This window comes from Poecilia latipinna, unplaced genomic scaffold, assembly GCF_001443285.1.
Source record: "Poecilia latipinna isolate Pla-1442-1.1 unplaced genomic scaffold, P_latipinna-1.0 Scaffold700, whole genome shotgun sequence".
Taxonomy (NCBI): Eukaryota; Metazoa; Chordata; class Actinopteri; order Cyprinodontiformes; family Poeciliidae; genus Poecilia; species Poecilia latipinna.
The window spans coordinates 77,347-93,634 of record NW_015113316.1 but is presented as its reverse complement, the minus strand read 5'-3'; the positions used below and the strand labels follow the sequence as shown (position 1 = coordinate 93,634).

Below are 16,288 nucleotides of genomic sequence, written 5' to 3'. Positions count from 1 at the left end.
AACCCCTGACTTGTAACTCAAACAGCCTACAAAAAGCATGTTTAACTGTTTAAATGTGTTTGACACTGACTGTATCTTGACAAAATAATATCTTCGTTCCACAGTTTAAAAAAAGAAAGAAAAATAAAGTCTATGCAGGTGATTACAAACAGAAAATATGGTACATATGTCAAGTTTGTCAGTTTATTTCAATAATAATAAAAAAAACCTTATGAAACTTTAACAAAAACTACAGGTCTGAGTCTGGTCCATTTTTGGTTAAAATATGTTTGTTTTTTATTCAGTGGGCAGAAAATCCAGGCTTTTTACTCAAGTAATAGTAGAAATACTTTATAATAAAATTACTCAAGCAAAAGTAAAGTACAGCGTAATAAAAAATACTCCTAAAAGTACATTATATCAAAAACGTCACTCAATTAAATGTAACTGAGTAAATGTAACTTGTCACTACACAACTCTGAAAATATATCCCTGAATAATAACACTTTTGGGACTTCATACTTTTGGCCGTCAGTAGTTACCAGCAGCAGCTGAATTGTGGGCTCGCTGGTGCGTGTTTTCCGCCAGGGGGCGCTACACTGCGGCTTGAGCCTGCACGGGACAAACAGGCTCCGACTGGGTTGGCCTCATCATGGGGCGGATGTTTTCTCGGCGCAACTTCCCAATTTCCCCCTACCCAACCCCCCCAAAAATACACAAGACCCTCCAGACCCAGAGTCGGGGAAAAAGAAGGACTTAATGCGGCCCTTCTATGAGATTATCTGAGGTTGTTGCAGTATTTCACTCTCTACCTCTTGCCTTCACTATATAAAAACGACTGGAAAATGCGCAAGATGGATTTTAAATATAAACTAAATACAGAATAAAAGTGATTATTTCGTTTTCCAGCTGACCAGCTCTAGTTCGGGGCTGTAAATAAACTCCTGGTTTTCTAGAAGTTTTCACCAGTGATGGTTTACATATCTGTCTTGAGTGTGAAATATTTGCCCTGCGACTGCGGCAGCTTTAAACCCAACAACCCCGCCCCTCCGCACTATCATATGAATCTGGACTGAACGCTGGATGGGAAAAGTTTAGAGGTCTCGGTGAAATCGCTCTTCCCCGGCCAGTTTGTTGTGTGTGCGCCCTGCCTCGCCTTTTAAAGGGTTTTTACTCCACCGTCTGTGTCGGGGGAAAACGGAGTCGGCTTGAGTGTTTTCCAGACTGGGACTTCTTTTTCTCCCTGCAGGAATACACAGGGGAGGAGAAGAAGGAGGAGGAGGAGTGGGGACGCTCTGGCTGCTTGAGGTATGTGGGAGGCATGTTGTGCTCTGCCGAGATTGATTTTTGTCCGCGATCTTGGCTTAAATAACACCATTTTGACCACGATACCTGACGCTTGATGTTTTTCCTGTTGCTAAATAACTTGGAGAAGTTCGAGCTTCAAACACCGAGGCAGCGACACAAAAAGTTCAAATGGGGTGGGGGTTTAATAGAAGAGGGAGGGGGGGTCTGAAAGTGTAAACAAATCTTATCGTAACTGTTGCACATAGGCGCATCCAACCCCGTTTTTCTTGGCAATCTGCGTTTTACTCTTCGTTTGTTTTACATGCGCGAACTTTTTCTACAGATACGTTTCGATTCCAAACTTTGGGCGACATGGACGCGCACCGCGGCGCGCCTCCGGCCGGGCAACAGATCGTGCACGTCCGCGGGGACTCCAACACGGAGCTGGAGGCCCTCTTCAACGCCGTGATGAACCCCGGCAAGGCGGCCAGGCAGACCCAGTCCGTGCCCATGAGGATGAGGAAGTTTCCGGACTCTTTCTTCAAGCCGCCGGAGCCCAGGGGCCACTCCAGACAAGTAATATTACTGCAAACTGCTTCACTCTGCAGGATGTTTATCGTTGCATGAAATTTACCAATATTTAGTGAATTAATTTAGAAATTGAGCAGGAAAACACACATTTGCGTGCTGCTTCTGAAATAAAGTAGGAGATCATCACGATATAACATCGAGTGAAGTACCGCGGTTGGACGATATTTGCACAAAAAACTAAGACAAACATACATAATTGATTTTTTTTTCTTTTTGCCATTATTTAAAACAAAAAAAAAATCCTCACTATTTGTTTCTTGGAACATTTATTTGTTTTATTTGTTTATGCATTGCAGCATTAACACCCACTTAATTGAGTTGTGGTTTTGCACCCATACTGTGCAGAAATTATTAATTTGTTGCTGTTGGGGTTTTTAGAGAGTATAACCCAATAGTATTTTCTGTAGTAGTCAGGCTATCTGCTCTAGCAGTCAACCTGTAATCACCTGCATAGTAGTTAGCCCGAGTAAATGTTATTTATTATTATTATTATTATTATTATTATTATTATTATTATTATTATTATTATTATTCATACAAAAAGCACCTAGATGTTCACAGGTAGATTTTTTTTATAGTGCCTTGTGTATCTCTGGTTTGATGAGATATAAATAAGCAGAACTGCTAATAAATAGCAAATTTGCTCAAAGGTTAAAATTTCCAAGACTGGTGTTTTTTATATATATATATGGATGGAAATAAATAGCGGATGGATATAAATACATAAATATAAATACAGACATAAATATATGGGTGTATATAGACAGAGGAAAAACTTTCAGATTCACTGTTCTTCGGTTTTTACAGGGAGGTCTAGAGAATTTATTCACAGATTTTTCTGAGGAAGCAAAGATCAAACCTAAATAATCTGTTTACTGTTGGTGATATATTCATATATACCTTGGACTTTATTAGCAAACATGCGAATGAATCCCACTAAAAGCAGCTCAGGTAACCACCAGTGGTACTTCTGCTGCAGCAGGAGAATAATGGACTTAAGAATTATAGTTTTAGACCTTTTAAAACTAAAATCTTTTAAAGGTCACAGTTAATTTATGCCAACTTGGTGCCTTCTAATTTTAATCATTTTCAGTTTTTATTGATTTTATATCAGTTTGTTGCCATGTATGGCAGTGAGCATGGAATCAAACAAGACTAATTCTGACTAACTTTGAGTTATAATTCATTTACTAAGATTCACATTTAGATTAAATCTTTAATAATTCCACCTCTCAACATTGACCATTGCTTTTTACATAGATTCCAAACATATGAAATGAATCCATGGGTTAAACGTACAAAAGGATTCAGGATTGTAGGTTTATGTTCATAAATTTCTTTTTGTTAGCCGCACACTTTGATTTTCATGGACAAAAATAGAGAAAAAAGTTTTGACTGACCTTTGGTTGGGTATGGAAGGATTGATAATATCCAAATGAAACTGGTAAAATGACATAAAAACCAGGTTATTATTATTATTTGTTTATAAATACTGTTTTTATCTGCTACTGCATTAGGGATGTCAGGAGGTCGTGACCCCAATTTAAAACCAGAGTGTTCTCTAAATACTTTGGAAATAGGAATTTTAACAACAAAAACAATGTAATCCATTGGTTTTTGTACCAGTGTTTTGGGAGTCCAGAGTCCTCACATCTTAGCATAGCAGTAATCATTTCTCTTTTTAGATCCAGAGCTTCATAATTATTTTCTCTGGCCTGTGCAGCTGCGTGGACAGTTTAAAACATCAGAACGTTATACATACATTGTACTGCTGTAAAATTGATCACAATTCATCAAAAGGAAGGCACAAACTATCTAAGGTGACAAAGAATACACAGATGCTATAATACTCAAACTGGACATTGTGTGTCCACGCAGGGCCACAAAAAAATCTCATTCAGTTTTACGTCTCTTAGTCGCTGCTGAATTCATTTCAAGTTGCATTTTCTTAGTTTGATACAGGCTGTTGCACTCAGAGCTCCAGGGACTACAACCACGAAAGGTCGCTCAGTTTTGCCATTATCAGACCTCTTCATGTTGCGTCTTTGTAGCTGATTTCGTCTCCTTGTCATTTACAGTCCAGCTGTGGGAAAATATCGAATGAACACAGAAAGGTGCAGAAAGTAACAAACACGACTTCACCAGCTGTGAATGAGTGCAATCGTTACTTGAATTGTTTTGCAGCATTTAACACATGCAAGAGCTTCATTTTAGGGAATCTAAACCCTTAAAATCAGACTGCAGGATGTTTCGGCTAGTGTTTTTGTCACTCTTAAAAAAAAAAAATTGAAGCCACTACAGAGGGGATGCTTAACATGCATTAACCCCTTTTAAAATAAAAATAATTTTTGTGTAAAAACAAATCATAAACCATTTTAAATATTTTTATGACTTTGTTGTGACAAAAATCCTGCACACTTGAATAGAAAATCAAGCCAATCAGTAAAAAAAAGCTCTTAGGCGGCATGTGGATGCACACCTGTGAGCAACCTCCCATAAACAAAGTTTCATTTACTTTTTGATTTACTTACAATATTTTTTCCCTTCACTACATACCTGCTACCATTTAAAGTGAACTTGTTTAAGCAGAAGTAAATTTCTGCTACTGCAGAAGGATTTTGATATCATTTGCTCATTTGCAACCTGCAAGACTAAAGTTTGCAGAGAGGGAACAACAGATCAAAAGATCTTGTTGCACAAATGTGTCAGTCAGAAAGACAATCCCACATTATAAATTCACAAATTCAACTGTGAATTTGTGAATTCACAGTTGGCACAGTAACAATGGGCTTAAAGAAAATATGAGAAAAGAGTGAAATCACAACTGATGGACAATGCTTACAAAGACAATGCCAAGAGCCGGACAGCAACAGTGAAGGAGCAGCAGGAGTTTCTGCTCAATGTGCTTCACATGTGTGAGTCCTTTATTGGAAAAGTGTCAGATGAAAGATAAATTTGTAAGACAGAAGTCTTTCTTTCCAAAGAAGTCTTTCCTTCAAACTTTACTGAAGTCTTCCAAAGGCTTAGCCACTTGTGGTCTAATGGAACCAAACTTGAATTTTGATCCACAATTCCAAAGAAAACAACAGTGAAGCATAAACATGGTAGTGGCAGAGTCATGCTCTGGGATTACTTCATGTTTTGTAAATAACAAATTTGAATTGGTTTTCTTTTGTTTAGTTCATCAACTAAACAAGATATGTCCTCACAGTCTAAATGATTTGGAAACCTTTGCCAGGCAGAAGAGGTAAATATTGAAAACTGAAGCTGAAGGATGCTGATGGACTCTTGCCAAGGAAAACTAAATGTTGAACTTGATCAAAAGCTACTTAGGTTTTGGGTTAAGTGTATGTATACACTTATGCAAACAGGTCAATACAAGCTTGTTTGTTTTTTGGTTGAGTTATGGAGGATAAATGCCACGTTACAGGAGGGAAAAAGTTTCGAAATGATTCATCACAAAATCCTGCCATTTTCCAGTGTACATTTCTTTGCAATAAAACCGCTTGGCTGTGAGACTGTCCAGTGTGTGAAGCAACTCTTGTTCAGTCTAGCTATAGTAACCCATTTGAACTCGTTTTGTTTTTGCTCTCAGTTTATGTTTCGGATTGCCGTTTGTCACTCCGCTGCAGACTTGCTAACCCTGCTCCTTTCTCGTCAGGCCAGTTCAGATGGAGGCGTGTGCGGCTCCCTCGCCCCTCATCACGTCCGCGCTCATTCTTCCCCAGCCTCCCTCCCAATCAACTCAGTCAATGTAGCGGCCACACCAATCATACCCGACGATGTGCCACTCCCCGAGGATTGGGAGATGGCCAAGACGCCCACTGGCCAACGGTACTTCATCAAGTAAGGGCTTCCTCCAGCTTTATCGCTGTGTTGCATCTCTGGCTCTGCAGGTTTTCTTTAAAAAGGGTTTCTGTGCCGGATGACAGTTTCCCAAAGCAGGTTGTGCAAGACAGATTCTGAATCAGCAGATTTTGGAACTGGAAAGTGGCAACCTTAATATTTTAGGCTGATAGATGTCCAAAAGGATCATTCCAGCTCTGATATGATTCAAAATATTTTTTTTTTCTACAAGTAATTCTTTTGCCACACAAGATGTTCTCATTTTTCTAAAAGTAAAGTGGCAGAGCTGTACACAGGATTAAAACTCATGCAAACAGGAAACAGTTGAACCAGTTCTGTGGCCTGTTGGGTTTCACCTTCATGAGAGCACGTTTCCTGCTCTGTGAAAAGCCTGAGATTGTCTCGAGGAGCATAGATGTGCAAGCACATCTGGTCGTACAGGTAAAGCGAGTCTGAGGGAGAACGCTCCTCGCCCTTCAGGTTACTGCGGTTTAATAGATGCATCGCTTGCTGTGTGTGTGTGTGTGTTTTCTTTTTTCTTCAGCCACGCGCAGAGGTCGACCACATGGCAGGACCCCCGCCTGTCGCAGCTTCAGTCGGCTGCAGCCCAGCATCAGATCGCCTGCACCCCGAGCCACGCCCACTCCTTCAGCAACCCAGCCCCCACTACGCAACCCAAAAATATTATTCCTGAGACAGGTATCACACTGCAGCACTGTGCCCTTTTGTTGTCGTCTGTCTCCCTCTGACCAGTAGTGTGTTGGGTGTTGTTCCTTTGGGATTCTCTTTGGGTTGCTTACATTTATGCCTCTGCTTTGAAAAATTATCAGACTTAATATGTAACCCTACATAAGGGTGCAATTCAAAAAGAATCATGCAGGTTCTACAAGTCTTTTTTTCAATTATTAGCTTGATGTAAATGTCTAAAGGGTCAGTTTATCCAAATTGTATTTCCTTAAATGATAGAATCAACCACAGGATGTGATGATGCAACATGTGATCATTGACTTCAAGTACAACCTATAAGATCTTTTATTTTTTATTTTTTATATATATATATAGCAATCAGGCTCTCATAAAAACTCTTTCTAACTGGCTTTTGCTTTCAGTTGTCATCCACCTGCTTATTAGGCATTATTAGACTCACAATGGTTTTAAGTGTTACTGACAAACCGTCTCTGAGGAAAAACTGCTTGGAGAAGCTGCTTGAAAGCTTTGTTGAGCTTCACCCATCAAAATATCACATTGTGCCGGAAATAATATGTATGTCCAGATCAGAATTCATTGCCCCTGAAACGGATTATTCAATTAAGATGAATTGTTTACCAATGCTAAGTGCCAGGCCGATGCGACATTAAAATCAATACATCTACTTGCTTGAAAACTCAGTAGTTTCAAATTACAGTACAATGCCACATCACATTTCATCGATATTACCCCTATGTTAGCTTAGATGCCTAAAATGTAGAGTAGTGCAGCAACTGTGCCCCTAATTTTAAAATTGAGAGAGTAACACATTTGTTTTTGCTGAAATAAAAATCATACAACAGGGAAGCAATGGTAAAACACCTTGTAACATAATTTGGTGTCCATATTCATTACTATCATGTCTGTGTTCCACTTTTTAACTCGCTCACCAATGATGTGCAGGATGTTGCAGAATCTGTTTTTCTCGATAATAACGTATATTTATTCTCAGACTGAGTTTCAGCTGAGCATCCTTTATATTTCATGTTTCTCTAAGACCAACTTTACTCAGTTAAAATGGGCTTGGTTTCCAAATTCCCATCAGACTCAACACTTTCCACCATTTTTATCAATAGTTGAATTGAAGTTCTAGGCTAAATCTAGCATGTTTACTGCATGCTTTGATAGGACTTGTTGATAAATCCACTTGTAACCTATGCAAAACTTGAATCTCTCGCCTTTTTATCTATTGTTATTGCACCTCATATTTTGCCATTTGCCGAGCAGGTCATATGATACTGACAAACAGGGAGCCAAGCCAGCCAGTGTTGTCTCTCCTTTACAGTCAGTATAGTTTTAAATGGTGAAAAATGCTTAAAAAGTGGCACTGTGCATTTTAAAGTCCTAATCCAAATGTTTGGCAGACACCAATCTTTAGTTGTTTTTTTTTATTATCATTTTCATTCATTCTGAGTTTGTTGTGCAGTCGTGACAAGTTCCATCAACATTTTCCGCCATACTTGTTTAGTCCATTGTTTACATCTGACCTTGGTACTTGCCGACTCCTCCCAACAAAATTGCGATGTTTGTCACACCTCGATGACTTAAAAGTTGGATGAAATGTGACATGACCGTTCACGTTGGTTGCACCAACATCAGATAAGAATCCAGTTTGGGAGTGTGTATGTAAGTGACCTGGGTGTGATATCGAGAAAAAAAAAATTGATTTATGCTCACACTGTCTTTAAAAGAAATCAGATACCAGTAATATATTGGTAGAGAAGTTGGATTGGCGCCACTTTTGTCTGCTGTGTGAACATTAGGTCGTCCACACCCAGATTTGTTTGATCAACAGTGAAATGGGAAAAGCCTGTGAAACAGCTTTACAAACCACTTGCATAATAAAAAGCAGTGATTTTTAAAAAAGCAACATAAATTAAGAAACAAACACACTTTTCCAGTGTTGGAAAAAAGTGGAGGCAAAGTCAGGGTTTTATTTTTTCTGTGAAAAAATAAAAAATCCATCATCTTCTCCTTTTGTAACAAATGCCTCATCTGGATGTTTCTGTTAAAAAGTAGCGATTAAAACCAGTGGATGTCTTCATCCACAACAATGTTAATCTCAAAGCAGATTAAAGTCATTGATTGTGGGGATGAGACTCTGTCCTGCACTGTGACACTCAGAGAAGACTTACTGTGCTAACCACAAGATCATCCTTGCAAATATTGTAATCACATTTGTTTGTCTGAGCATATCAATTGAATGTTTCAAGGAATATTTGTCTTTATTAGGTGACAATCTACTTTGTTTTGAACACATATGCAACTTCCCACTCAAGATCATTTGTACATTTTCTTTGTGCATTTGTTTTTGTTCTAAAATATAAAAAGAAATATGGTTCTTTATTTTAAGCATTAAGCAAAAAAATGTAGGTTTTGTGAATTTTGATTTACTTTTTTAAGTTGGAGAATAAGAAAATAAATTCTTTGGATTGTAACATTGTTAATCAAAGTTCACAGAGTTGAATGAGAAGGTTTACACTTTTTCTCAACGTAACCCCTAGTTTTTAAACGTTACCTTGGTCTGACTGACTCTTTACCATCTAATGAGTCAAATATTGCTTTCAGTATTTGGTAGAAATCAAACTGACTGTACAACGGACTGCAGGACATCACCCAGACCCTCAATTACGGCAAAGCCGCAATCAGATTTGTTACCTTATTTTGTAAATGTTCCCAGCATTGGAGACACTGTTTCTTCTGAGAGGTATTTTAAAATTTTTATAGTGTGATTTGGGTGAGCAGACCCTTTAAGGATGGATGTTCATTTTACACACACACACCAAGGTTAGGCAAAATGCACTTACAGTTGTTTTATTTTTTTAAATTGTAAATAAAATAAAGCAGTTATTAATTTCTCTTCCTAAAATCTGTAAACTACAAACTTTCCTCTCAACACTCCATTTGGCTCCAGCAACCATTTGCCTTCTCACTCTGTACTTTTACTGCTGTTCAGGTCCACTGCCTAAAGGCTGGGAGCAGGCTGTGACTGCAGAAGGAGAGGTGTACTACATTGATCACATAAAACAGGAAACCACATGGGACGACCCGCGTCTAGGTAGCACACTATAACAGATTTTGTGCCTCCTGAGTTGACAGTTGTCAATGAGAAACATTGTGTTCCAATGTGGGCTATTAGAACAGCTCAATCTTTGGCAACAAGACAGCAAAAAAGAAGGATCTCAAGGTGTTGGACACTCTTTATTTCATGAATTGTTTCATTGTATGATTTATGTTTCATTTCAAAGAGGTTCATGCATATATTCTTGATGTCTTTTTGTGTTGTAGCCCCTAAGGTGAACCCAGCTGGCCTCCCTTTGGCAATCCAGCAAAGACTAGAAAAGCTCAGACTGAAGCATCCCGTCCCTCCACAATTTGCCCCACAGGTCAGTGAGAGTACCAAGCTGGAGCGAGTCGTTCCATAAATATTCAATGCTATCCTAAACTTCTGCTTTCTTTAAAGTTAAATGAAATTAAGCATACAAGTTATTCAGGTGCAGGAGGCGGGAGGGAGCAACCAGATGCCCGGCGGGATGGACCATGACAGAAGCGCACAGATGCTTGTCCCATCGGTGGATATCAGGATCAGGGCCCTAAACCAAGAATCTAACCTTAACGGGTACGTCTTTACTAACACAATACTACAAGTTAGTGAAAAGTACTCAATTTACAGTTGGATTGTTCATACACAGAATACTCCAAAAAAAAAATGTGCCAGTAGATTTGTAAATGTGTTTTTATTCCTGACCCTAAATTGCATTTACTGGGCTAACAAAGGAATTAAAGTTAGCAGATAGCTTGAAGATGTTTTATAGTGTTTATATAGAATCTGTTGGATACTGCGTTGTTGCTCAGAAAGGTTCCCAAGACTCTTTCTGAACTAATCAGGCTTGTCCAATCTATTGCCAGACAGTACATAATAGATTGGTTGAAGTAAAAGTCCAGGACCTGAGGTCAAAAAATTGATTAATTCAAAGAACGCTGCATGCAGCATTCAGTCAGGTGTCACTGTGACTCACAGTGCCTGAATTTTGAAACTACTTGAAGTGCCAAAAATTGAAATCCCAAGAAGGAAACTGAGAGTGCAGAATCCAACATGGCAGCCATGCTTCAGAGAGTATATGAAGTTCCCAAATTAAAATGAGTAACCTCACTTCTAACGGGAAGTATTTGGGAACATCTTCCTTTGGTGTTTGAATGCATAAAATGCTGAGAATTGGTTTGTTTTGGCTTTTTTTCCCCACGGTAGTTTTTACTCTGTCACTCAGAAAAACAATTAGTAAAACCCACAGAGTTTCCCACCTTACAGCTGGAATGTTGTATTGTTGGCTGTAACATGATTCCCTGATCCAAGTCGAAACTTGCGGTAAACGTGACACAGCATCAGAGTAACTTCAGAGAAACTAAACATCACTTTCATACTGGCTTACAACAACTTCTGAACAGAAGTTGTAAGCTTCGTACATTTGCTATATTTCAGCAACTGTACGAAATATAGTCTTTCGTACTTTTGCTGAATTATGCTGACCGAAATAATTATTCTCTGAGTGCAAAAGGTGGCCAGACCTGAAGGAAAAAGATTATCTTAGAACTGCAGATAATTATTTGTTTCTTACTCAGGGCTCACTCTCGCAACGAAAGCACTGACAGTGGTCTGAGTGTCAGCAGCTTATCACGCACGTCGGACCACATGTTGAGCTCTGTGGATCACATGGACACTGGTATTGGTACATTTTTCTCTGTATTTTTGTTCTTATTTGTTCTTTTCTTAAAGCTCTAGTATGTATTTTTTTATAAAGAATATTTTTTTTTTACATATTTGTTGAACCTATCACCATGCCATGGTAGTATGTTATGTGACAAGTAATCTGTGAAAAGACCGATCTACTGCACCTCCTCTTTGAGCTGCTATTGCTGAAATGCTAAAAAAAAACAACAAAAACAATAAGAACCAGGAGGAGGGTCTTAATGCTGTCAATCATCCTCATTTACTCGCTGCTAAATGTGCTAATGGCCAAGAAACAAATTACTGTCACCGGAAAACCGTTTACCACCGAAATTGGTGGCCTTGCTAACTAGCCTTAGCATTCACAACAGGCTCAGCTAGCTGCAGCATAGCAGATAACACAAATCAAACAAGATTGCGACAGACAGCACTAAGACCCTCATCTGTCTAACAACATAGAGACAGTTTTAACAAATGTGTAAGAAAAATATTTTTCAGAAAAGTTAAATATTGCAGCTTTAAGACATTACCACGGGGTTTTTCTACATAGATAGACTTAATTTGTTAAACTTCTGTACCCAAATTAATTATTTCACCTTAAAAAGATGTATAAAGTAGCTTAAATAATCTGCATTCTTGTTAGTGTGTATATATATATATATATATATATATATATATATATATATATATATATATATATATATATTTGATATTTATTAAATATTTGTACATTGGTGCAATAAATGCATGTAAGTTGTCCAGGTTATTGTAAATCTCATTCTGTGCCTGTGATTTGTTCAGGTGACTCAAGTGAGCCTCCCTCAATGGGCCTGCAAGAGTCGATGCCCGTGCTGCCGATAAATGAGGAGCTGATGTCCGGCATCCCCGACAGTTTGACTTCAGACATGTTGATGGAAATGGACACAGTTCTCTCCGGGCCACACATGGACAGGGACAGCCTACTCACCTGGCTATAGACGCAAGCAGCCGCCGTCCGTTTGAGTGTGGTTTGAAATCGAGCTTTTGTAGCATGACTGAGAATTCTGGGAAATTTGATTTGGATTTAAAAGTGGTACAGAACAGCTTCTCAGAGAGAATATGCTACAGATATATGTGATGGATATCTACTTACAGAATTCACTTCCTGCCGTGTGAAAAAACAAATGACTCTCTCAAAAGCTGGAGGTTTTCTCTTTTTGGGTCTGGTTTTTGCAAATGCTCCTCTTTTTTTCATCCTGGTCCTCCATCCAAAGTCACACTTGGGATTGCCTTAAGTAAGAGTCAAGTGTTCTTGGTTCAGTGGTTTGAACAAAAAAACCTGGTAAAATAGCATTAATGTAACATAAAGATTTTATTTAATAAATTAATAAAACATAAAAAAAGGTTTAAAGCTCCTAAATTAGCCAAGTGACCTGTGAAAGTTAAAAGCAGCATCTCATGCTACTACGTCTGAGCAATTTGTGATTTCATTACATGTACTCAGAGTTGTATTTTAAAAACAACGTTTAACAACATTTTTAGCGTAAAGTGAGCAAAGAATCAAAGGGTTTTTTAGAGAAAAACTGCGATAGTTTCGAAATCTCAGGGCATCTCTTATTAAAACGGAGGGAATTGCGCCCTCTTGTGGTGAGTCAGAAAATAACAATATTTCCTCCCTAAACTTACATCAGTTGCGCAAGTTTAAAAATAAGTACAAGATTCTTAGGATTTGTCTGCCTGACTCAACAAATCCAGCTGATTCTAAAGAATATTGCCAATGTATTAGTTTTGAACATCAAATATGGATTTTTAAAACTTCGAGACTCCAATATATAAGCAAATGAGCACATGATCAGGGTGAAGTCCAACATAATGCAGGATTTCATTCATCAGTTTCTTGTTCTGTTTGTTTTTGATTCTTAGCTTTTCTTTTCTCAATAATGATTAAAAAAAACCTTTAAAAAAAACTTTTTTAAATCATATTGATATTGGCCACCAATATTTGGGTAATTTTAAAACACTTTTAGTATTTTTTGTTTGTTTTTGTTTGTTTGTTTATTCAGATATTTTTATTGAAGACTTCTATTCAATGCCAGCACTGAACATGAGCTTCACAGGTTCAGTATTTATTTTGGATTTCTAATGAACTCCACTGTGCTGATAGTTGTTTCATTTTCACTCTGACAAACTCTTGTTTTGGAAAAAGTCCTCTCTAGTTGCCATCTGACCTGGGAAATGTATGAGAAATAATATTTGCAGCCTAAGATTTTTGCAATTATTATTATTCCGTAACACTTTTATTGCAATACTGGATTGAAACATTCCTAGTATTCCCCATCATTAGTATGAAAGACACTCAAATAGTGACAGCCTCTTTTCTCATCTCATCAGCTTTAAAGTGTATAAGATTCTCACTTTCTCCTTGACTTCCAACATTTTAGATGCTACTTTTTCATTTATTTCTGAAAATCTGTTCCATATACTGACTATTTCTTGATTCAGTATTTCTTTCTGATTCTGCTTTTCACTCTAAAGTCATAGCAGCGAATGTTGTTGGTGTCAAAGCATCAGAAAGTGAGATTCAAGTGTTTTGTGGAAAAAAATCCCAAACCTTCTAGCTTTTTTTTTTTTTTTTTTTTGATTTAGCTTTCTAAATATTGCATTGATTGTTTGTGTGATTCTTATTCATGTAAATACATTTAGAATTAAAGGACCCTTTTGAAGTGTTTTTAAACATTAAGTTGATGCCGTACATTTTTGTAATACCATCAAATCTTCATTTTTAAAGAATGCTTTATCCCACGATTGGTCTCGAGGTTTACGCTAGCCATGTAAGCTTATAGTGGAGATAAAATTATGCCATTAAGATCAAACAGTTGGTTCGATCATACAGGTGACTGCAATGGTCAATTTTATGAATTTTTCCTTTTTTCTTTATTCTAAACATGAAATCAATTTTGATGTCCCTCCCTACTTATGTATTTACTATTCAGCCAATATCAATCCAAAACACTTAGCTGCCCAGATGTAACAAATATTGCTAAAAATATATATATTTTATTATTAAACACCTTAAAGAAGTTGGGATTCCTGGTAAAGGTGACAGACAATTTGAAATGCTGCATTTTTAGAATATTTTATTCAAACTGCAAACATCAGGTCCAAGCATCGGTAAATGAGGGGAGTTTTTTTTTTATTTCCCTTGTCAAGTCAAGCCATGTGAAAATTATATCTGTTTTTATCTACTTGGTTGTTTCTGCAGTGTGTTTAGAGTCAATCTGAGTATTAAGCCATGAATGACCAGATAAGACCATTGGTTCCTTACCGACTTCTTTGTTTAATGTTTATGCAGCGCTATAGCTGAAGACTTCATTCTGAAAATCCCACGTAAGCAGCTGGTCTTGTTTTAGTCGCTCTCATTTAAAGTGCCGAACAGCTTAACAAGTGATTTATTGCACATCATCAAACACACTACCAAGTCTATTATTTATCTTGGCATGCATGACACTTGCTATGTTCTGTATGTTGCATATAATAACATTTATTATACTATTTACAAAGAGTTTTGATTTGAGGTTGTTTTTTTTTTTACTGTTTATGCATGATTAATATAATTATAATCAAATTAAAGAAGTTTCTGTTTAATAAACTTTGAAATTACACCTGAATATTTTGCTTCTTGTTCTGTTTATTTCTACGACCAAACAGCACACAGGTGTATATATCTACCTGTAATGGCTTAGCTGAATTGGTAGGATTTATATTTTATTCCTGAAAATTCAGAGCATTAAAACTTAATCTTGCATCAAAACGCAAGTTGACACACATTAAAGAAGATCTTATTTAGATGTGAACATTTAAATGACGCAAATTAAAAAAATCTCAATGTGACGATCTCTGCTTTCCATAGTATTTTGTTTTTATTTCTCTTGTCTTTGGGAAATAAAAAGACTAAGGGAAAATTTATTTTAAAAAAAAAGTAATTATTTTTTTTCAGCCCACATACATTGGAATTTTCCCTCTTTCAATTTTCCAGCTCATCTTAGCATAAATTTTTAAGTTCAGTCGGGCTGGATTTGAACTGAACTCCCCACCCACCCACAAAAATACCCAGCTCATCATATCCTGCTGCAGGTTTGATCCCTGGAGTTTTCGTTTCTTTCTTGCTTGGATTTATGTAATTAGTGTTGTCATTCTCAACACTCTTCTATATTTATTAGCTCAACTGTGTATATGGTTTTTAACTGATCTGAGCACTTCTATAGCAGACATTGGACTTTGAACTTCCCACGTCATCATGGCAAACTGCAGATAACCTATTGATGACCTAATTTGTACTGTGTGGTTTTACACATCGTTGTGAAATGAGCACTGACTGTTTCATCAGAACAGGAATTACACCTCATGATCAATCAGGTGCAGCTTATTGAACTCCCTTCTTGGTATCACATGTTTATGAGTAACAAATGGTTTCTGAGGAGTCACACTGTTTTAGGATGACTCCTGTGTTTATATCAACCATATCCTGTCAGTTTCTAATGATCAGAAATCTGTGGCTCTGTTTTGGGCCCACTTTTTTTCTTCATAGAGTTTCTTATCTCTGTTATCTGCAGAGTTCTTCAAACTGTCTAAATAACGTAATTTCCCAAAAAAATAAATTAAAAACTAATTAAAGAATTAGTTTGAACTTTGAGAAGGTGAAGGGTCAGGTGGTTTCTGCCCTGGACAGCCTGGTCGCTCTGAACCTGTTATGTGACATTTTTTGCAACAAGGTCAGACTGGAGGAATTTAGGTGAATTTAGGTGCAGTTGTTAATAGCACCTAATTGCTGTTAAAACACTTATTTTTCAATTACTCTTAAAAATCATTCAAAACAGCTCATCCAGGATGGGTACTCACATTTTATTAAATATTTTTGATAAAATATTTGAATTAAGAAAATTTCTGTTTGGGATGATTGAGCTCACATTACTCCTGCTTTGCTCCTTATGGTTTTAGAATTTCTTTTAAAATCCTGACTTCAGCTTTAATTTGCTTGGTCAATCTTCTTCCAATGCCATTGAAATATCAAAGACATCTACTATCTGTTAGGTTCACAACCTAAGTCTGCTACTAAGGACACAGCGAAAAAAA

General features: G+C 37.3%; 1 protein-coding gene across 4 annotated transcripts; it reads left to right on the top strand.

The window, feature by feature from the left end:
* The first annotated feature begins 940 nt into the window (after positions 1 to 940).
* Positions 941 to 15,128, top strand: LOC106955043 (transcriptional coactivator YAP1-like). 4 transcript variants are annotated; one of them, XM_015044992.1, is made up of 9 exons: positions 941 to 1,287; positions 1,610 to 1,842; positions 5,519 to 5,703; positions 6,248 to 6,402; positions 9,407 to 9,508; positions 9,739 to 9,836; positions 9,945 to 10,069; positions 11,071 to 11,177; positions 11,978 to 15,128. In XM_015044992.1, the coding sequence occupies exons 2-9, from the start codon at positions 1,639 to 1,641 to the stop codon at positions 12,151 to 12,153; spliced, it is 1,152 nt and encodes a 383-aa protein (XP_014900478.1). In that variant the 5' UTR covers positions 941 to 1,287; positions 1,610 to 1,638; the 3' UTR covers positions 12,154 to 15,128. The 4 variants fall into 4 exon arrangements, with proteins under 4 accessions (XP_014900478.1, XP_014900481.1, XP_014900480.1 ...); XM_015044994.1 differs by having other exon boundaries at positions 1,003 to 1,287; positions 11,071 to 11,171; XM_015044995.1 differs by lacking the exon at positions 9,407 to 9,508 and having other exon boundaries at positions 1,001 to 1,287.
* Positions 15,129 to 16,288: the final 1,160 nt, after the last annotated feature.

Bases quoted from the DNA above. Each gene is read 5' to 3' on its own strand.
- LOC106955043 (XM_015044992.1), top strand. From the start codon at position 1,639: ATGGACGCGCACCGCGGCGCGCCTCCGGCCGGGCAACAGATCGTGCAC. The intron at 5,704-6,247 runs GTAAGGGCTTCC...TTTTTTCTTCAG, and splicing joins GGCCAACGGTACTTCATCAA to CCACGCGCAGAGGTCGACCA. The intron at 10,070-11,070 runs GTACGTCTTTAC...TTTCTTACTCAG, and splicing joins CAAGAATCTAACCTTAACGG to GGCTCACTCTCGCAACGAAA.